This window comes from Spermophilus citellus, assembly GCF_964194105.1.
Source record: "Spermophilus citellus genome assembly, chromosome: 16".
NCBI lineage: Eukaryota > Metazoa > Chordata > Mammalia > Rodentia > Sciuridae > Spermophilus > Spermophilus citellus.
In genome coordinates this window covers 80,510,264-80,533,217 of record NC_138196.1, presented here as the reverse complement: position 1 = coordinate 80,533,217, position 22,954 = coordinate 80,510,264, and the positions used below count along the sequence as shown (strand labels likewise).

Sequence of the window (22,954 nt, the reverse complement as noted above, 5' to 3'; positions counted from 1 at the left end):
ATTTAAATACAGTGGCTTCATTTGGTTTTCTTCCTCAGTCCTAGGATGCAGCCTTCGTCCCGGGCCCACCCCTGAGACCCGGCCCCCCTGTAAGAGGCCTAACATTTCTACGAGTCTCTGAACCCCAGTTCCATTCAGGACTGGGCACTCACCCTGTAGGGCCCAGGTCAGAGTCACCTGGGATTCACGCAAGACCCCTGGGCTCTCCCTCTGGAGCTCCTGCGTTCCAGAAGGCTTCCTATTGATTTCCAGCTACCCCCAAGTAGCCTGCGATTCGGCCACTTTCTATGCGCAGTCTTTTGCTAAGCAGCTGTGACCCTAGTGCTGCCACCAAGGGACCCACTGGCCAATGTGTTTCCCTGCCTCTCCAAGGGCTGGGTCCCCTTGGGGTTCTGCCTGGAAAGCAACATCTGGCTACTCTCCAGTTTCTTCAAGCAAATCAAACAGTCTCTTAAAACTTGGTCCAGAGGTGAGATTACTAGCAGCTGGAAGTTTCAAAACATAACCAAGGTCAGAACACATCTGTTAGGATTAAAACCCACATTTGGCTGACCACAGGTACCTGATGTTCCTGGTCACAGTGGCCATGGGTGGAGGAGTTCAAAGATCCATGACATGCCGACTTACCTCACAGATCAATTTCAGGCTCCTTTCGCCCCTGGTCTCCCACTCTCAGCCCAGCCCAACATGCCCTGACCTGTCTCCCCTGCCCCGGGTGGGGGGGGGGGAGGCGTTTCCCCACTGCCCCATGGATGGTGGAACAAGCCTCTCAGCAGACACCCCTGCACACCTTCAGGACGAGTCCCAGTGACCTCACCGTGTCCATCCAAAAATGCAAGTAAGGTTGCTCTCTAGTGGAGCACTGACTGTCCCTGAACGCTCCAAGGATGACCTGTACCTTTTTAACTAGGGCATCGTTTACTATCCATGTCTTTCTAAGATGACAAGGAAAACGACACATATTTACGGTGTGTGGTGCGTCTTGGTTAACACACACACTGTGGAATGATGGAACCAGCTGATTCACACACCCCTCACTTCACATTTTGTGTGTGTGGCAAGCACACTTAAAACCTCCTCCTGGCAATTTTCAAGAACCTGTCATAGTAATGCAGCCACTCTGCCTCCTTGACCAGCACCCTCACTCCAGCTCCTGGGGCCACTTTTCTTCTGTGAGCATCCACGAGCTGGACTTCTTTAGATTCCACGTGTGAGTGCAGTTGTGTGGCACTTGTCTTTCTGTGCCTGGCTTACTTCACGGAGCTCAGCGTCCTGCAGGTCCGTCTGTGCTGTCACAGGTGACAGGACTTCCTCACTAATAAAGCGAATAGCACTCGACGGACATACAGACCACTCGCTCCCTGCTCATCTGTGGATGGACGCTCGGGCCAACTCCACGCCTCGGCCACTGTGATCAGTGCTGCCATGACAGGCCCCCTCAAGACTCTGAGCTCATTTCCCTTAGGTATCACCCCGTACTGGAATTGCTAGATAACGGGCAATTTTTAATGTTAATTTACATTTCCACCAACCGTGGGAATCCTCACTAACAACTCTTATCTTTGGACTTTTTGATAATAGCCATGATAATGTGTTATTTAAAAGGGCCATTTAAATTCTCAAAACAGTGGGATAAATAAAACCTTCTAAAACTGTGAACATACTGCATTTGACTAAGGTCCACAAGGGTATGTAGTTGAAGTTGTGTGTTCAAGACAGAAGTGCTGGCCTAGGGGACAACAGCCTCCTGAGTGGTATTTCTGCTGCTGATATTCCTCCCACCATCCTGAGCAGTCGAAGTGATTGTTTTGTAATATATGTCATATTACATCACTCCTCTGCCGCAATGCTCTAAAGATTTCCTATAATATTCAAAACAAAGGCCAAAGTCCCCAGGAATACCCACAAGGTCCCCGATAACCAGATTCTCTCTTAATCTCCTTCTTCCTCCTCTTCCTTTGTCAATTCTACTCCAGCCACATAGGCCTCCTACCCAACCTGCTACTGCCCCAGAACCTTTGCAATTGTTTCTCCTGCATGGGACACGTTTTTAACACATCTCTGGTGACAGTGCACCTCTTCTTGGTCTTTGCTTAAATATTAGCATCTCAATGTGCCTTCCTTGACGATGCTATTTTAAATTGCGATCAACCCCAGCCTGTCCTTTCCCACCCCCATCCCTGTTTTATTTTAGTCTACACTTATCACAGTCTGACATAACGTGCTTTATACAGCTATCTTGTTTCTGACCCGCATTCCTAGAGTATAAGTTCCTTGAGGGGAGAAATTTTTTTCTGTCTCCTGTTGCACCAAATAAATGATTTGATGAATAAACAAATAATGTGAATGCTAGTCTTATTTTCTTTCCTCAGAGTTAACTGCAAAGAACAAATGAAATTACATGCATGAAAATATTTTGTAATATGGAAACTGATGCTCAAAGGGAAAAGCCAGTTGGGATACTGCTGGTGTCTGACAGCCTTTCCACTGTAAGCTAGATTGCAAATGCCTAATGGGAGAGAAAACAGGGATATAACCTGCATTCAGAGCCACTGGAAGCCATTTGTCATTCAGCTGGTGCACCTGCCTGGCTGCCAGGTGTCTTGGCACCAGAGTTGGAGCCCAGGCCATTTGCCTGGGAACCCAGCTTTGCTTGTGTTTGTGTATTGCGTGTGGAGGGGCAGAGGCTGCACACCAGACCCATGCCCCTGGTCCTTCTCCACTGCATGGCCCCAGGGTTGCACATCTCCACTGCGAAGCTGGCCAAAGGCTGTACTGTCCAGCCTCAAGATGAGCAGCCAAGAGGAAGGACCACTGCATCCCTGACAGCCCGCCTGCCCCTCGCCCGTGCCACCGTAGCCCTCAGGCTTCCCCAGATAACTGGCACCTCCTCCTGTTCATGTTCCTTGTGAGGTGAATAGAAACTCTTCCTGATTCTTGGTCCTCAGTGACATCGGGACAAAGGTCATACTCCAAGGAAGGGGAGCCCTGGAGGTAAGGTGGCCCTGGGAAAGGGATAAGAAGAGTCTCCCAAGCACCAGCTTGATATGTGGGGTCAAAAGCAAGATGGATGCAGGCACCTGCTAGAAAGATTTTCCCCTGTCCTGACAAGGACCCAAGCACAGAACCTGGAGATGTGTCACCACAGAGAGGCAGGGGGATTGAGAGGACTGCGGAGGAAAGTTTGGGCGGCAGGGTCAAAAAAAAATTTTTTTTCTTTTCCCAAAAAAGAAACCCCTACCTCTGGGTAAGTCAGATTCTGCAGGCCACATGAGCCTGCTTTCACTCACCTAATGCTAAATGTATTTTTAAAATCTTTTCAATTTATTTATGACATGGTCTACCATGGACTGTCATTAATTTCTTTCATACCGCCGTGAGTATGGAATCCCAGCTGCGACCTGCAAGGACACACAGTGGGACCTGCACCAGGAGGTCCTCCATGCGCAGGCACCACTGCTCCAGGGCTAGGGGCGCAGCACAGAAACCCCTAGTCTTAGTCAGCTATGACCCCAAGTCCTGAGATGCCAATGGCACGTCAGGAAGAGGAAGGGCGTCCTGCATAGTGACACCTACTGATGGGCAGTCCCTGGGCTCCGCAGTCAGAGCCGCTGCAGAGCTCACTGGCTGCTCCTCAGCAGGGCTCAATGCCCGTCAGCTGACCCTCTTCCCAGGGTCCAGTGGCCACACTCCCAGTCCTCCTGGAAAAGTGCAAAGACGCTGGCTTTGATCATCTAAAAACAAAAACAAAAGCACGGACCCTTTACTAGACCCAGGAAGTTTCATTTTGTTTCATTTTTAGTACTTAATTTATACATAGCATCATCCCAAAAGAAGAATTTAAATGACTTATAAAAATATAGATGGGAGGTACGTGTGAGGGGAACGTGTACGTGGATCAGGACGGAGCTCGCCTTCTCAAAGCCCGGGGTACTTGGCTGCCATAATGGTGGATGGATCACTCCAGCGATCCTGCCTGTGAAGCCGGACGCACGGGCAACACACCCTGATGAAGAGCCCCCTGCCTCCGCAGACCGGCTTGCCTCGTGCAGCGGAGGCACCGGGAGCACCGCAGTCAGGCGGCCCGGCTGCCCATCCTCGCTGGGGCGGGCCCTGAGGAGCCCGTCGTTTCCCTTTTCAGGGCTTCAGCCCCCGGCCCCTCAGGAGTTGGTCCTAATCTGGAGGCTCAGGACTCGAATCCATGTGGCAGCAGGTCCTCTGGTCACCAGAACTGGGTGGGGACAAAACAGAAGGTGGCTACTCCCCAGACTCGGCTTCGCCCCAGAAACTACCCCTGCCACCTGACCCCGGTGGCTTTTCTCCCTACCCCACGTCAGCTGGGGCAATCTGCTGCTGTGGCTGTATTTTCAACTGGCCGAATGATTATAAATCTCAATAATTGGGTCAAATGTCCTAAGGTAAGTGGCCATTCAGAGGCTTCCATCACAGGGTAGTGGACCTTTGGCTTCAGCAGCTGTCCACAGGTATGCCTCTCACAAGTACACGCTCAACCACGCTCACACGCGGAGCCAATGGTAGATACAGGGACACTGAGCATTACTCTGCTTTCCTGATCAAACTCGATCTCATGGTGTTCAACAGTTCATAAGGGGAAGTTTCCTGTTATAGAAATATTCCAGTTCTCAAAGGGAAGCAGTTGCCCCCCAGGACCATAGGGGGATGGATCCAAGGCCCCTTCCGGCTCCAAGATACTCAAATCTAAAGATGCTCAAGCCTCTCACATAAATGGCAAAGTATTTGCATATAACCTATGCACAGGCTCCCAAATACTTTTAAGTCATCTCTAAACTACTTACAATACTAATGCAATGTAAATTCGATGTAAATAGTTGTTATTCTGTGTTGTTTAGGTAATAACAGCAATAAAAATATGTCTGTACATGTTCAGAACAGAAACAAATTTTTAAAATATATTTCCCATCCATGGTTGGTTGAATCCATGGATAGAGAACCCACAGACACATAGGGCCAACTGAATCTTGCAGTCTCTAGTAAAATAACGGATCATGGCAGTCATTAGTAAAGGCTGCTACCTTCACCAAAAAAGAAAGAGCCAGTTACTAAATGCCTCCTGAATGACATTTCCAGGTTCTGATCCAGCCTCTAACTCCTAATTCATGGAAAAAACAGAAAACGGAAGAAGGTGATCATTCAGTTCAGACTGAAGGAAATGTACAGGGCAAATTATCCAATTTTTTAAACAAATAAATTCTGAGAAAGAGAGAGAGGTGATAAAAAGAGACTGAATATTTATATCAACCAATTGCAACATAAGGACTTTATTTGGAACCTGATTCAGATGAACAGTTAAACAATATTGTCTCATAAATCTGAGCCAGTAAATATGAGACAATAGGGGAAATAAAGACTTACTAAATATTGTACAACATTAATGAATAATAAAAAATTTTAGGTAATATAAGAATCATTCTTCTGCTTTAAGAGGTCAATATCCCTCTTTTAAGAGACATCTTTAAAGATATACACTAAAATACTCACAGAGAACTGCCATGACATCTGAGGTTGGCTTTCAGCCTGGGGCGGGGCGGGGCAACACAGCTGAGCCACAGAGGCCAGCGCATGCGTTCGGCCATCTCCTCTCTTACTTGTATACATGCTGGACACTTTCCACAATAAAGAAGTAAAACATTTTTAGAAACTCAATTGAGAGAAGTACTATTGATAGGAAATTCCCTAAGGGACATCTTGTCCATCAATTGTTTTAGATACAAAGCAACTAATCTCTGGGTTGAGCCAGAGCCCACCAGTGGCAGGGGCAGGGCAGTGGGACATGGACCAAATGGTCCCTGGAGGGTGTCCTGAGCCCAGGAGAAGGGCAGTGTGACAAACAGCCCATAAAGTACTCCTACTGTCCCTCCTAAAGCACTGGCAGCAGCACTACCAATGGCCTTACAGGACAAGGTGTCCTCTTTATAAGTGCCCTGAACAGAAGTTTCCTTCTGGTTCTAGAATCAGGGTTTCTTCCCCCCAAGCAGCTTCTTTTTCAGGATCACTAAGTAAAACCTGAAGCCAATCACCACTGCCACCACCGGGATGGCTGCTCAAACCGAAGAGCGCAACAGCAGGGCTGGCGAGACGTGAAGAAGCCGGTGCCCTGCTGGGGACGCTGCCGGGCAGCCAGGGGGAAAACGGTGGGACGACTGCTGGAAGAGCGGCACACAGGGTCCCCACGAGGTCCAGCAGCTCCACTCCTGACCATGGTCACCAAGAAAAGGGAAGAGACGGCTGTGCCTGTGTTCACAGCAGCGCTGCCCACAGAGCCCAAGGGTGGGAGCAACCCAGGTGCCTTGGGGGACAAGGGTAGATGAACGCAGTCCACACACAGCAGAATGTCACGCAGCCAGAGAAGGAGGGACTGCAACGCCCCTGCCCTGTGCCTGAAACAAGCCAAGCACAAAAGGGGGGCGCAGAACGGCCCCCTTGCAAGAGGCCCCTGGAGTAGTCGAGTCACAGACAGGAGGATGGACGGCCAGGCGCTGGAGGACGGGAACGAGGGTGAGAGGTCAGCTGGTGAAGATAAAAAAGTCCCAGCGACAGATGGCGGTGATGGTTACACAACAACCGGGCTGCACACTTAAAAATTACCAAAGTGGCAAATTTTATACTGAAAAAAAAAAAAATAAATAAACTCAACTATACAGCAAAACTGAACCTTCTCCATGTTGCTGCTAGGAAACTTAGAGCCGAATTTGTGGTCAACTTTCAAAAATTGTGTTAAGTTAGGCCCACACTCTGTGATTTCCTTTCACTTATCTTTCTTTGATCTAATATTTACCAAATTCTAATGTATGCTATTTTTTGTGCCTTGTATACTTTTTAATTTTCCTTTAATCCATTTTATCACAAGGCCCAAGATAAATAGTTGGGAAGAGTAAGAGCAAGAAAAACAATATTATATTTCATATTATCTGTGTTTGATCCATATTGCTCAGAATTTTTCTTAAAAACATTATTTGGGTTAATTTGAACAATGAGTAAATGTTTTCATTTTCCTGTTCTCCATACCCATGTTTCTTTTCTAAAATAACTTAATTAACAGAGAAGCAGTAGAAAGATAATTGATTTTTCCCCCGGCATATGCTATTGAGCATATTTTCTCAGAAATTTAAGAAATGCCTGGACACATTTGTAAAGTAAATTAAATAAATCTTTTTTATATTCAAAACTTTCAAAAGTAAAGGTTGGCTGAGTGGAGGCCACTTTACAGGCGTCATGATGGTGAAAACATCAGCCACAACTGGCTGCACTGATACTGAAGGAGCCTGATCTAATCAGACCAGTGGGGACCCGGCTGACGTGCCAGCAGTGCTCAACTCACTCTGTCCATCGCTCCCCAGAGTCCCCAGGATACGGGACCCATCTGGCATTTTGAGGGAGAGGTGCGGCAACCAGGGGGTCTGGCTGTAGCTGGGCTCCCTTTGTAGGGCCTTGAACACGGATCCACTGACGGGGATCCAGATGTGCCCCCGCCAGCTGCCTCCCGCTCAGGGCACTCTCCCTCCTGCTGTGGCTGGGCTTCCTCTCCACCACTCCACGAGGCACACAGTCTCCTCATTCACGGACGGGGCAAGAACCCCATCCACTGTCACTCCAAGACACCTCTGACTTGACGGCCTCTGGGAATTACAGTTCTTATGGACTTTGCACAGCTGCTTCCTGGGGATGGCTTGCTTTCTGGCTCTTACTTGCATCCCAAGTGGTCGAGGTGTGTGGGCACGTGGGTGGGTGGCACTTTACCAAAGCTCACTTATCTCCCCGCCCCCCAGCAGGCTCGGCTCCACCTTCCAGCACAGACCCGTCCCCATCTCCACCTTCCACACCCAGCCCTCCCAGCAGACAAGCCCTCCCTCTCCACATGGCTCTTCCCTGGGTCAGCACTGGGACAAAGCGGTAGCACCATCCCCAGCGGCGCCACACATGTCAAAAGGGACTGTCAGCAGGCGTTGACAGCTGCTGTCCCCCGCTCTGAGACCAATCCTTCAGCAAGGGCTTTTTTCCCTTCCCTGTGTGACCCGCCACACCCAAGGAAAAAACGGAAGTTGAAAAAGACATAAGGAATAAAGTGTGCCTTATAACACATCTCCAGTGCCCAGTTGCTGTCACTTGGAGAGGTGCGTCCCGCCACCCTGCAAGAAGGCCTATTTCTGTGCTTCTCCATCTAAGAAGTTCGCACCAGCCAGCAGCCTGCTGTTCTAACAGTCTCCTGAATATAGATTGTTCGGTTAATTATAAACACATTTCAAAGTCATTCTTCCTGGCCTTTTTCCTGGAATGAGTGACTGCCACTCCTCGGCTCACAGAATGGGCCTCAATAGTTTTCAGTCAAGGGTCAGGGAGAAATACGCCACACCGGGATTCGATTATTTACCAACATCATGTTGGACTCGAGCCAATGAGACACCAATACATTCTCCTTTGAAGTCTGACATATTGCCTGCTGCTTCCAAGGCTGTTTTCTTGGCTGGCAGACAAATAACTGAGGCTGTTTCAAAAATCACCTCCAATTCAAGTCAGGGGAAAAAATTGTTCTTGTGATTGGCTCATCTTACAGACATTGATCTCATTCTCTGTGAACCCCCAGCGTTGGGGGCGTCTCTGAGCCTCTGACAGCCATGGGCCCCAATTCTGCAACCAGGCCTTCAGCAGTTGCTCAGTCAAAGCCTAGCATGTCCCCAGCCCCTGGCCTGCTGACACCTGAGCCGTGGGCATGAGCAAGGTCCCTGATGTCTTGTACTGGCTTTGTCCTCCTGTCTGAAAAGACCCAAGGGAACCTGACACAGAAGAAAGGTTTTGTGGTGGTTTAGGGTCACAGATACAGTACTATCGGGCTACTGGGAGGCGAAACACCCAGGACAACCCAGAGAAGTCACTGAGGGGCTTGAGCTACCCCACTTGGTATCAGCTTCTGAACATGCAGGTTCAGAATCTCACCTCCAACCAAATTGCCTGGGTGGAGGTTTCCGACCTCCACAGGGTAAAAGAATTTTGAATTAGAAGGAAGAAGAAGAAGGAAGAGGAGGAGGAGGAGGAGGAGAAGTCATTGTTGTTTCAGCATTCTAAAACATAAGTAAAATTGAGAAAAAAAGGAACTTAACAGCTATTTCCCCCCCATTAAGCGACTGCTCTATCATTTAAACACTTGGATTAATGAGAAGTTCATTATTCCATATCATTGGCCAGTCTTAGTACAATATTAAAATTTCAAGTGTACAGTCAGATACATTCTCTACTCTTATTGAAGGGCCATGAATCAGCCTTCTTTATAGATATGAATTAACTTTTAATCTGAAATCATTCAGAGAGAGTATAGCAATATTTACTGAATAAAATCTTCAAAGTTAGCCTAGCTATGAGTGTTGATGCTACATTACATACAATCAAAGTCTACGGCATTCCAACTTTTTCATTCATTTAATTCATTTTATGTATCTTAGTGCTTCGTTTTTCTCATTCCACATTGCTCAGTTGTATTTATTTTTCTTTATGAAATATCGTACAACCTGCAGTTGCATTGTATACCAATCGCCTGAAGCCCTCCAGGTTTATACCTCATTATTTCAACATAATGTTGTTTTTGTTTTGTTTTGTTTTGTACCAGGGATTGAATCCAGGGGCATTCAACCACTGAGCCACATCCCCAACCTTTTTTATGCTTTATTTTGAGACAGGGTCTCACTAAGTTGCTTAGGGCCTCGCTAAGTTGCTGAGGCTGGCTTTGAACTCTCAATCTTCCTGCCTCAGCCTCCAGAGTCCCTGGGATTACAGGTGTGCACCACCATGTTTGGCGCAACATAATTTTAATAGCACCCTTTCCCTCTCAAAAGTGTCCTAATTTAGAAGAAAAAATTATGTTCAAGGGTTATACTTCAAAGTTTAAAATATTTTTTCATATTTTCTTTAACTGGGCTGAAAACTCCACAATTTAAGATTGGAATCCCCTTGCCCTTCACTTCCCATCTTCTCAGTTAGTGAGATTTGCCTTCGTTTGAAATGACCGATCTTGACTATGGAATATTTTTAATAAAATTAGTAGCCGCTCTGTGCTGGAGAAGCACCTCCACAGAGTGGCCACAACCTGGTTCTCTGCATGGACGGAGTGGTCCACCGCCAAGAACAGTCACTTTCATTAAGACATTGAAAGCCACGGAGACCCTTCCCAAGCGAGGCACAATGTGTAGAGGAAAGGTGTCCCCCCCAGGGGGAGCATTCTCTATACTCGACCGTGCTTCTTTAATCCCTGGTGCCTCCGTTCCTGTACCACAGAGGAGCACAACAGTGTCCACTTCACAGGGCTGACAAACGGAAGAAAAGGGATGACCGCCACAGGGCACTCTCAGCCACCAGGAACAAAGACACTGAGCAACAGCGAAACGTTCAGTTCTGCTTTTGCAGTGTGCAGGGAGAGACTCGGGCTGACTTGAAAGGGAGCCCCCCAGGAAGACAGGGGAGCCCACAGGAGGACAGGGCCTGGCCATGCGTCGTTAGCATTGTCAGAAAGTGCACTGAGGGAAAGAGCAACAAAGGAGGCCAAGAGCTCCGGTGGCAGGAAAACAAGACCCAGAAAAAGATCTCCCCAACGACTACAAAAGAAGGCCTGAAAAGCTGAACGTCTTGAGTTAAAAATAACCTGTGAGAACCGTTCGCCAGGAACGGTTTTTAAGGAACCATCTATATGTTCTCGGATTACTTGATATAATAGCACACTCCTGTACTTTTACACTGGAATGTGCCCGGATCCCTCATGCTGTCTGTCCTCTTTACATTCTCCTCTGATCTAAAAGCCTAGTGGTAGCTCAGTGGTCACCTGCAGAGTAGACCAAACTTAAAAGCTCCTATTTAGACAACGTTCATAAGGTGCATTCAAATGATCTACCACTAGGTAATGAAATCATTCTTGGTGAGAGCACTTTGGCATCAACTGTGGAGACTGCCAAAGCCGAAGAATGAGTGTGGATGAGCATGAAGAACCATGGTGCTCTGGACAGCTCACAGGCGGGGAGATGTAAGACACAGGCCTGTACATCATTAATACTTGCTACTCAAATCAAATGGGGAGAAATCGCAATCATCGTAGGAGATGTCACTCCAGACAGTGTTTTCCTGGCAAAAGCTGCATCTCAAGAGTCCTTCAGAGCACTCTGGGAATGCATGGGGGTTTACAAATCAATCCGCTAAATTGCCTTGGCAGGGAATCGTGCTTCTGTGTATGGGCTGAAAGGCACTGCTGAATCTGCTAAGCCCTCCCAGTGAACTTTCTAGAAGAGGCTACATAAGCCCTGCAGCCTTGCAAGGTGCTGGCAGGATGAAATGCCAAGTATATCTCAAAGAGTCAAATGCTGTGTTCGTTTGAACTTTATGGTTCAGCTATAAACAACCCAGAAGGACAGAAGTCCTCCTCAAAAGCCATCCACTCCCTCACCACTGTAGGCCAGGTGGACAGGGACATAAAAAGAGAACGATTCTGGAAAGGCGAACATGAAATGCTTGCATACACTTAGCCAAAATAGGGACCTTAATTTAAGCATCTGCAAGAGCCAAACTGCAATTCTAAAGAAGGAATTCTTAGATGTCAAACGTATTCTATCTTATGATCTGCATAATCCTACCCTTTACATGCTGTTAACTTGTAGGAATTCTGTGCGTGATTCGGCTCTTCTCAAACCACACACATTGGCCATTCACAGTGAGCTCCCCAGGGCTGATCCACCAGGTGAGCCTCTGATCCTGGAGGGAGGAGGCAGAGCAAAGGGCTCAGAGCCAGAAAGGCTCAGTTTGCAGCCAGCAGCCTTTCCCCTAGGAAAACTGAGGGCTTGGAGTAACTTGCTACCCAAAGTCAGACCATGAAGGCTATGGGCTAGGATTTTTAGTAAGTCTCTACAAACCAAATTGGACAGCAAAAAGCAAGGGAAATCTTCATTCTCTGATAGTTACAGTTACATCATGTCATCAGCCTGTCCTCCAGGAGGGAGTTGCACCAATCATAGAAGCTCATAAGATAGGTCAATGTCACTTCACATTTCCCAAAAAGTCACGGCACCTCATTTCTAACATGTCTGGGGATGGCAAATCTGAAAGGCTAAAAAAAAAAAAAAAATCATCAAAAGAACACTTTGAACATTGACACATGGGACATTTGTGTCCCATGGTAACAGACACTGACAGGATACGAAAGTGGGAAGATCAGATATTTCCACACACGTTACAGTGTCCATTATGCCTTCTACAAAATCAGATTGTCCATTTAAGTTCTGCATGTACTGATTTTTAATCACTGTTCAGCACATTTTAAAGGGTGATTGCTCATCCAGGCAGGATTTGCTGACAGGTGGCACTAGGCCTTGCTTCACGGCTCTCCCACAGTTAATCCTAACTGGTCGCCAGGTTTGATTCCGTCTCAGGGAATAGGGATTCCATCTTGGGGATTCTCAATGTGCTCATTTAGGGACTGGCTGTTTTGAGGCCCATCTCCAGGTCAAACCCACTTCAGTACAGTTGTGTAGGACACCCAAGATTAGAGTGGGACAGAAGTTAGGAGAGGCATGAAGTCAGAGGACTTCAAGATTTTAGGACAGGAGAGGTCACAGAACCTGTCTGAAGGCTGAGGGAGCCAAGCCAGGGAGACTCTGATTGTCCAGCTGAATTCCAGGGGACAGAGGTGTCATCCCCAAGGGGCCCCAAGGCACTGTTGGAAAGAAGACAAGTGGAGGCCAGAAGGACAAAAGGAAGCCAGTGTGAACAAGGGAAGGAAGAGGGAGAAAGGGAGGGGGAGAGGAAGGGAAGCAGGACAGAAGCTCAGGAACAGAGACATTTCAGAGGAGACCCCAGAGATGCTGGAGACAAGGAAACAGGGTCTGGAGGGAGTTTGCCAAAAGGTGTACAGTCTAACTGGAAAGTTCTGCTCAGCCCATAAGTGGACATTGTGGGTATGCAGTCAGGGATTGGACTTTGTTCTGCTTAAACCATTTTACATTAATGTTTTCTTCTAAAGAATGTTCTTATCGGGCTCGGTGGTGCCCGCCTATAATCCCAGCCGCTCAGGAGGCTGAGGCAGGAGAATCACTCGAGTTCAAAGCCAGCCTCAGCAACAATGAAGTGCTAAGCAACTCAGTGAGACCCTGTCTCTAAATAAAATAAAAAACAGGGCTAGAGATGTGGCTCAGTGGTCAAGTGCCCCTGAGTTCAATTCCCAGTACCCTGCCCCCAAAAAATGTTCTCAGTAGATGGAAAAGAAAGAGTTCATCCAATTAGATTGACTTTTGTGGAATAACAACTTAAAATTACTTGAATCCCAGCCTTTTACAAAGATATACATCCGTGTGGGGAGAAAAACCCTTCCTCACAAAGAAAATCTCAAACACTAAATTAGCAGGTTAATTCACAGTGTGGACGAAAGGAATAGCAAATACACAATTTGATATTTGGGTTGTTAAAGTGAGAAAAGAAAGCACGCTAGGTTCTATAGAATAAGCATTCCCTATCCCAGAAATTACTAAGGACTTGAGCGTTTTCTTGGCTGTAAGGACTTGTAAACATCTAGAAGAGCCCAGATTTTGAAGCCCCGAGGAAACTTGCTAAAACTAAGAAAGTTGGCAGTAGGTTTGCACACAATTTGGGTTTTCTTTCAGAGTTGATATCTTACCAAATACAGCCATCTGTGTTCCCTCTGGGAAAGGTTCAACTGTCCTGTTGCCATTGACATGATGTTTGGCTAGAGAAAGAAAGAAAGAAATGCAAGTTTAAGTGTAAAGTTCTACACACTTACTAACACATGTCATTAAATGTGTCAATGAGCCTATTTCTCATTTTGAGCTAGAAGCACACCAAAGCTTACCCTCCCCAGAGAGTTTTGGTTATCTTGTTTTTAATCTTAGTCACAGCAGAACCTAGACATCCTGTAGTCTAGGGAAGACATTTTGCAAATAAGCATGCCAAGGCCCAAGCTCCTGCAGGGCCGGACAGCCTGAAAGTGCCTGACCCCTGGCCAGCAGGTCCCCAGGGTGCTTGGTTTCCCCGGACAACTCTCAACAATCACAAGGTTGTCACGATCTACATTTAAGTGAGATGTAAAATGAGCGAGGTAACACTGGGCCCAATTTTTCAGGAAACATAATAGCAGTCATGTCATCTCACTACAAATCAAGCTCTGTTCCAGGGGACCAAAGGCATTACCAGTCTTCTTAAGGACCACGTGGATATTTCCATGCCTCCCACTGTCCCTTCATCCCCCTGGTCCCCACCACCAACCATCCTTCTTGCACTGGTGCATAGCAAGAACTGACTCAGAAATAAAAAGAAATCAGGTTCGAGGTTTCCAGCATTAACTTGTTCTCACGACTCCAAACAGAGAATACTGGAGTACCTCCATCTAGGAGGATTTTAATAGTAGCCTCAACTCTTTTTGAATACAGCATTTAGGTAGGAAATACAAGAGAGGAACAGCTACACTGCTTCCACACATGCATTGCAGTTTAAGGGGTCACCTTAGGCTTGCTGAGTGACGGAGAAGGACTCAGCACTAAAGTGACGCTCCTAGAAGTAAGACATGGCTGCTGCCCTCGAGGACAATAGCTACCTTAGAGGCAAACATTTCAAAAACAGGGACAGGAAGCTTATGATTCAGCACAGTCCTGGGGTGTGGACTCGGGAGTGGGAGGAGCTCATGGGGAGGGGAGCAGGCTAGGGAATGGGTGCAGGAGACAAGAGAAGAGCCACTCAGGTAGGAGGCAGAGGGCTGGGCAGGGGGTGGGCCAGGATGTGAGCAAGGACCAGAGGACCTCCTGAGCCAGGGAACAGGATAGCCTGGCTATGGTTCAGGGTTACGCTGGGAAGCAAGGGTGACCAAGGAAGGACCAGGGCTAGATCCAAACATGGGGGACCCTCTTCAGCTCTGCACCAGTGCTTTAGACCCCGCAGGCTCAGTTCACACGCCCCTCAGGACTCCACCAGTTCTTCAGGCACTTCCACAGCTTCCTTGTGAGTAACTGTGGTGTGATCCTAAGAGCATGAAGCCCCGGGAAAAGGAAAGCGCAGTGCAGGTTCAGAGTGCCAGTCCTGGGCTGCGCAGCCTGCCTGAGGTCCTCAGCTGTGCACACTACAGAGTCACGGTGGAAGGTCCCAGGTGACTTGTCAAGCACTCACTAATGCAGTTAGGACCACTGTCACTGAACTCCAAGGAACACGAGGAGCTACTGTGCAGAGGTCCAAGTTCTGCCTTCTGGTTAGACCCCCCACGGCACCCACCAGTGGTTCTGAAAGGATATCTTTACCCACTCAGGACTCAGGGACCCATTCAACCCTCTAACCCACCACGCCCACTTGAAAGAACTGAACCTAAGGAAAAATGCAGGAGGAAAAACAGGTGCCACTTGCAACAATATGCATTTGAAGTCTAACTTGTGACAATGAAATCTTAAAATCAACTAAATGCTTAAAAATTGCCATTCATGATTCTTCAAACGAATGGAATACTACACAACAGAGTTTAAATACCACCCTGGAAGCTTTGTAGAAATGAAGGAAAACATTTGGATATTGATAAGGGAAAATAATTCTATCATGCCTTTTATGTAGATTATAATGACAACTAAATGAAATATGAATGACATCAGAAAAGATGGGCAGAAAAACATGCAAAACGAAAACAAGAAGATTGTGCAAGGTATTTATTTTTATTTTTATTCATTTCCTTTGACACTGGTATGTTATTTACTTAATGTCTTGGGAAAAAACATGTTTAAATTTCAAAAATCAACAAAGCTATAAACTTCTACATTTTCCCTTAGGAGTTGGTTCCCAGGACAGTGAGGCTCTCCTGTGGCCCGAGTGAAACACTGCAAGTGTTCATCAAAAAGTGCAGCCCTCTGACACCTCCGTGGGCCACCTGGGCAGCACAGAGGACTGCCCGCCATGCAGAGCTGAGTCCCCTCCACACCCCTGCGTTGGGGACAGACCCACCATCTCTTATTCCTTGTCAGCAGCGGTGCCCTTCTTTCTCCTCAGTGCCCACATCCGAGCCACCCAATCCTAGCTGATTTCACCTCCTCTACCTCTTTAGAGTCCCTTTCCTCCACCCGTCACCACCCAAGCCACTCCTGTTCTGCCATGGTGACCTCCGTATCTGGACCTCGACAGTGGCCTCCTAACCTTCCCAGATCCCTCTTTCCACTCACTCTTCTCAAAGCAGCCACAACTGCCCTGCAACATGGAACAAATCTAATTATGGCACAAACTCCCCCGATGCCCTCCCCACCTTCCACTTCCCGCTACTCCTAGGCTACAACTCTTTAGCATGGCTTCCAGGACCTGCACGGACTGACTATCACCTTGGCCCCTCATCCTTCTCCTAGTGCCCCCCTGACACCTTGGTTCAAGCTTCTCCTCTGCCTGCTTGCCAGGGCTGCACTTGACACTCACGTCACTATTTGGACAAAGGCCATACCAATGAGTGGACCGTGAGCTCAGGGAGGGCCTGGTTCTTCCTGTGGCTCATTCCAGAACCTGGGATCCCAGCCGGTACCCACAGGGAGCAGGTGTGCAGTAAGGATTTGTTAGTAAATGAGGCCACTGGTATCCATAAGTCTCTCTTCCGCCATTATGAAAGATTTATTTGACGTGTCGCTTGCTGACAGGGTACATTCCAAGAGACGGGTCGGTAAGCGGTTTCCATCACTGGGCGAACATCGAACATCGCAGAGTGCACTTACACAAACAAGACAGCAATGATGTCACTCGTGGCCTCATTTTATGGGCACACCATTGTATATGCAGTCTGTCGCCACTTGAAAGTTAGTCTGTGGGCATGTGACTAGACGCAATGTCCTTTATGTGTACAAGTGTCTCATTTATAAAAACGAACATTGAAAATGGGCACTAAGAAATAGCCTCACAGCCAGGTGGAGACCAGGGAGTCCCCTGTCCCTCCCTTAAGGCCCCAGCTGTTCCCTTTCCATCCACCCACTCTGCTGAGGAGTGGATGGTGGACGTGGAAGTGGACATGGAGGTGGAGGTGGAGGCGGAGGTGGGAGCAGGGAAATGCTCACGCTGGGGAAGGAGGTTTGTCGCCGCCCCTCCTTTACGGAGCCCTGTAAACTGGAGTTTGCACTTTCTTCTGAAGCACAGCTGCGTCTTGCGTCAGCCCAGTGGCAGCTGGCTCGGCATTAGCAAGCCAGTGACAGCCTGGGTTCTGGGACAAGACTGCCTGACTTTGAACCTCTCCCAGCCCTGGCTATGTGACCTTGTCTTAGTCACGTAACTTTCTGTGCCTCTGTTTTCTATTGTGAGCATTTCTTCATTGTATTTTTCCCACTTGTACCTACCTTGTGGGTGGTTTTGTGAATGAAACGATTTTAAAATGTAAAGCCCAACACTCAGCATATGGCACATAACCTTGAGGCTGGTATCATCATCTGTGTGTGAACTTTCTGTTCACAGCAAGATCTGAGTCAGGCATGGGACAGCTGCCTCCATATCCATGCTCGTGGCAGACAGCACTAATCAACCACAGCATCCTTTCATCATCCCCAAATGCGATCACAAAATCCTTTCCCCACTTAACACTCCACAGAGCTTCTTGCCATTTAGGGATAGAAAATGAAATGAAATCACCTTGTAACTTTTCGTCTAAGTGAAAAAACCAGAAAGATGGAACAAAGAAAGAAGCCATTTCCTCCGCGTTTCTGCATGACGAGTTACAATTAAACCCCATACAGCAGCGCCCCCTTATCACTGGGCACAGCCCCAAGTGGGTGCCTGAAGCAACAGACAGCACTGGACCCTGAAGATACCAGGCTTTCTCCTACATGCACTGCAGCGTTGCCACAGCACCAGAGGCCATCTGTCCTTCCCTGATCCGTGCCCTGGTGCCCATGTGCCTCTCTGCTCATGCCCTCTGGGGCGGGAATAAAATCCAGGCTCCTGGAGCACAAGCACTGCAATACCACAGTGGCCGGCCTCATGACCAAGACGGCTGCGAAGTGGTCAAGGGCGGGAAGCATGTGCAACATGGACACACTAGACAGACGGACGACACATGCCCGGGCAAACCAGAGCAGGGGGGTGGCACACATTTGAAATGAATGAATGATTTATTTCTGAATTTTTCATTTAATATTTTTGGATCACAGTTGATCAAGTAACTAAAACCTTGAAAAGTGAGGCTTCTGATAAGGGGATTACTATATAGAGCTTTAGAGATAAAAGAATAAGGAGGACGCTGAGGCTACCTTCCACCCTGTGAAAGAATGGCAAGTTCTTAAAATCCAGCAATGGCACTTCTAATCCTGGAAACCAAGGCTGAATCTCCCAAGGCATTTTCCCATTGAAATTCTAAGGCACGTATTTGAGGGCCAAAGAACCAGAGATCCTTTAAATACCTTATATAGGTCAAGTAAGATTCAGGAGAAGGGTGGGCATATGTAAATGCCAGCATTTACATAAATTTCTGTTTCAGAATTAGTGACATTCTTTATCACAGAAGCAATCGCGTTCACTAAACAGAGAAGCCATTCAGTGGCTGGGTCCTAACTATTGTTGCCAGCAGGGTATAAAATGAAGACAGGAGGGTCTGACAGGCAGGGACATCTGTTGTCCAGTCACTGCAGGTAGAGGCCTCCAATCTGACTGGCTGGGTGCATGTCCCTGCCCTTGCTCTCTGCTCTCTTGGGGCACATTCCAAAGCCACATGCTCCAAGAGGACAGCCTCTGTTGGTGGTGACGATTCGTCCTCCATCAAGGGTATACGAGGACAAGGAATACATTTCCATTTATCTTGAAATCCTAGTGCTTGAGGAGCAGAAAGGCTAATTAGAGCAAGACCAGGTCAAAGTCAACTTCAGTGGAGATGTTGAAGGGGACTTGGGGGACATGCTCAAAAGCTTTAGAAAATGGCACCGATATTGCCTTTTCTTTTGTTTGTGAATATCCAATGTGCTTGAAATTTTAAAAACTGATTTTTTTCCTTGAAAAAAGGTACAGTACAGGGAGGGGTGAGTGGGGAGGACAGGAGAGAGTAGGCGGAGGATGGACGTGCTCAATCACAGCATGTGAGGCAACTCCACAGAGAAGCCCATTCATCTGTACAATTAATAGTTCTCAGAAAATTTCAATAATGTACCTGAAATAATTCAAATTCAGGCATAAATTACCCATCATAAGCTCCCTGTCCTATACTCAAATTATATTAGCTAAAATTCTTATCTTCTGGGTGAGGGGTTGGCAAAAAGCAGGGAAGGGTGGGTGGGGGTGAGAGAATAGGTCCCAGACCCTCAGTCTATTACTGTGGTCCACGCTCCTCTTGACTGGGTACCAACGGGCACCACCAATCAGTCGGGCTGCTACTGAGCTTATCAGCGGTAATTGGTGGTCTCATGGGACTGGAGCGACTTAGTTCACTGGCATGGTAATAAAAATATGTCACCTCTCAAACAGAATATGGTCTCCCAATTCCCCTCATTTTCTGTTTCTTTGAAGTTCTTTTTTCAGCTCAAATTCAAGGCATCTCAGTATAAGTCAGACTGCCCCCCCTCCAAGAAAACCTCATCCTGGACCTGCCTCTTCCATCTCCAGGGGAGGGTCCCTCAAGAACCCTGACCAGACCCTGGCCCAGATGTCCTCCACAGCACTGAGGATGGTTTGAGGGACACTCAGCTATGGGACAGGAGTCCTGGGAGAGGAGAAAAATTCTTGACACAGATGCCTAGAGGCATGGGATTCTGTTTTTTCCCCTCACTGTTCCTATAATTGGAAGCTACTGCATTTTAAAGGGAAGGTTAACAAAAAGGTAAACGGACACAGCTCTAAGAAGATTATTTAGTAGGGGCTGGGGCTGGGGCTGTAGCTCAGTGGCAGAGAGCTTGCCTGACGTGCATGAGGCACTGGATTCGATCCTCAGAACCACATAAAAATAAACAAAATAAAGTCATTTTGTCCATTTACAACTATAAAAACATATTTTTAAAAAGATTATTTAGTAATTTCTCAAGAATAATCATAAATAATTTTCCATGGCATCAGGAAATGGTAATAACATATAGTCAAGTAGGAAAAAAAAACTTTTTAAAGTATCTTACTCAACTAAGTGAAGAATGAAGACACAGGAAAAATACTAGAAGGAAACATAGTAAGAAATATAATAGCAGCCATTTCTCCATGCTGATTCATGGGGAATTTTTTCTTTGTGTGTCTGTGTGTGTGTATATGTGTGTGTGTGTGTGTGTGTGTGTGTGTGTGTGTGTGTGTGGTGCTAGGGATTGAACCGGGGGCCTCACACATGCTGGCCAAGCACTTTGACCACTGAACCACATTCCCAGCCCCTTTTTCTTCTATGTACTCTCATTTTTTTTCTTGAGTACATATTTCTTTGGCCGTCAGTTAACCAGAAAAAGGGAAAGGGGAAAAATAAAAAAGCAACACTGAGAAAGAAGGTGCCTCTTGGAGCTGTACATATAGAATGTCCTCCAACTTTCAAGTCCATTTTCTCTGAGTAGAAAGAACAAGAGAAGCAGCAACCTGCTCTGACAGGGACTAGTCAGTGCCCAGCTTCTGTCCGGCTTCATCGCATAAGGACTCCAGAGGGGCCCTTCCTCTCCAGAGTCCTGAGTACCTTGACCTCGCTCTTGCCCTTGGCTGCAGAGCTCCAGCTCTCGACTCCACAGGAACCTGAGCAGCTCTCTGGCTGCCTGTTCACTCCTCTGCTGGGCTCAAGCCATTGCTCCTGATGGGAGGGAACTGGAGCTCAGCAAGTCCTAGGGACACACGTGTAGAAGAATGAAGGAAGGGTGACAGGGGGCACTAGGGGCTCACAGCAGCCCTAGCACGTGCCAGCCACTGTACTTCAAGGTGGCAACACAGAAAGCAAGATGCAACCCTGCCTGCTCTTCACCCCTCACCCACCCGTGAGGCCCCGGCCCACTCTTGAGGGCCATAATCAACCCAGTACCCGGCTTCCCAGCCACCGGGACACCCAGAGCCCTTAGAGCAACCTGGACGCCCAGCCCACGCCACGGGACTCCAGGAAAGCTCCACCCTCATCACTTCATCTGCCGAAGAATTCTGGCTTTACTTTTAGAAGACTTATTAATTACCACTTTTAAGAACCATGTCTAACTGAAGTGTCTGTGAGAGTATATAATATTATTTTAATTGATGGAAAATTTCTACCTTTTACAAAAATCTCCCCATTAACCCAAGTAATTCCTAATCACTATCAAAATTAGATAATATTAAAAGCAGAAATTACATTTAAAATGGGGTTATTTTAAGGATTAAGATCTACATTTCTGCCTGATGCACATGACATCCTCCTGCAAACAGCAGTACTGAAACACGCCAGGAGCCCGGGTGAGTTCCTGTGACTAAGGGGCGTGTCCTCTGACAATTCTAAAACGTATTTTAGATTTTTAAGATGAATGGTAAGTGTACCTATGAAGGATCACAGAGAAATCATGCTTCCTATTTCTTTTTTTAAATGTTGCCCCTCAAAGACCCGGAGGAACCTGGCTTTGCTGGCCGGCATTGCTTTACTCTCTGCATACCCACAAAGCACAGCTATTGACTTTCTCCCCGGCAGGGGTTGTTGGTTCGACTATATTAAAATATTCAGCCTTGTGCAGAGTGAAGTCCTAGGAAGGCAATTAAGGCTGCAGCCCACCAAAGTGTTCCTTCATCCTGTCAAAGAGACATATTACCTCTTTGGAACCTGGCTGTGTGCCTCTAGAACACCCTGAAATCTACTCTTACAGACAGTTCCACCTGAGACCAGAGAGGATGCAGCACATGGTTCTAGTGACGTTCCACAGCAGGCGGCAGATCCTTCCTCTTTTCCTTATGAACATATCAGCGGCCCTAAGCAAAGAGCTCGCTGTCCCTTGGTGGGATGAGGTTTGCCTGCTGGTCGGGCAAGGCCCTGTCATCTGTCAGTCAGCAGCTGGATGGGAGCGGCCCAAGATCTGGCCCACCTTGTCCCCACTCTAATGGTGTGAATGGTGGGGTTGGTGCTCAGCCGAGCCTGACCGCCCTGGCCTCCCCTCCCCGTGCAGGCTGTCCCTGGCCAACACCAGCCTTTCTTCCAATGTCACTATCAGCACTGTCTCTCCGCCTGCCGTGGGCTGAGGTCAGCCCTATTGGCTCTCTAGTTCTCCCTCAAAGAGGAAGTCTGGCTTTATTTCTTGACTGAAGCTATTAATTGAAAATGGAGTGTGGGATATGTTATACCTCACAGCACACTCGTCTCCACTCTCTTTTCATATTAGGAATGAAGAAACACAGTTGTGAACGTGTGACTTTAGAATCCAGAAAAAGAAATCATCCCAGAAATGGATACATATATCGGCCTTGCTCAGCCTGACTTCCATTAAAAGAAGGCTTCCAACTTTTCCAGTTATTGCATGTTGTTGGGGTCAGAAGGAAAGAAAAGATTCTGAGGGGAATAAAATATTCATAGATGGAACACTAACACTGTTCATTGAAGATCAGCTTCCACAAAGCAAAATGCAGGTTCTCTGCTTATGTGCACGCATAGTCAGGGCTACATGTAAAAACTGGCATGAAGCTTCTGCGTAACATGATTAGTTGTGCAGTAATAGACACCCTGACAGAGGGAAACGGTGCAGGAGAAAATGCGGAACACACCACAACTTGTTAAAAAAGAACAGGAGGCTGAGCCAGGAGGATCACAAGTTCAAAGCCAGCCTCGGCAACTTAGCAAGGCCCTAAGCAACTCAGTGAGACTCTGACTCTAAATAAATACAAAATAGGGTGGAATGCAATGGTCATCATTACCCTAAGTACACGTAAGACACAAAAGATGTGACTCTACTTTGTGTACAACCAGAGATGTGAAAAACTGTGCTCTGTATATGTAATATGAATTGTAATGCATTCTGTTATCATATATAACAAATCAAAAGTTTTAAAA

General features: G+C 47.2%; 2 protein-coding genes across 7 annotated transcripts in view; one reads left to right on the top strand and one right to left on the bottom strand.

The window, feature by feature from the left end:
* Positions 1 to 22,954, top strand: part of KIF13B (kinesin family member 13B) — a 533,579-nt gene that overhangs the window by 16,413 nt on the left and 494,212 nt on the right. The gene's annotated exons all lie outside the window — the stretch shown is intronic.
* Positions 1 to 22,954, bottom strand: part of MSRA (methionine sulfoxide reductase A) — a 334,877-nt gene that overhangs the window by 180,715 nt on the left and 131,208 nt on the right. For both annotated transcript variants that reach the window (XM_081269245.1, XM_081269244.1), the window contains exon 2: positions 13,682 to 13,750. In XM_081269245.1, coding sequence (XP_081125371.1) covers positions 13,682 to 13,750 — 69 coding nt within the window. The remainder of the gene's footprint in view (positions 1 to 13,681; positions 13,751 to 22,954) is intronic.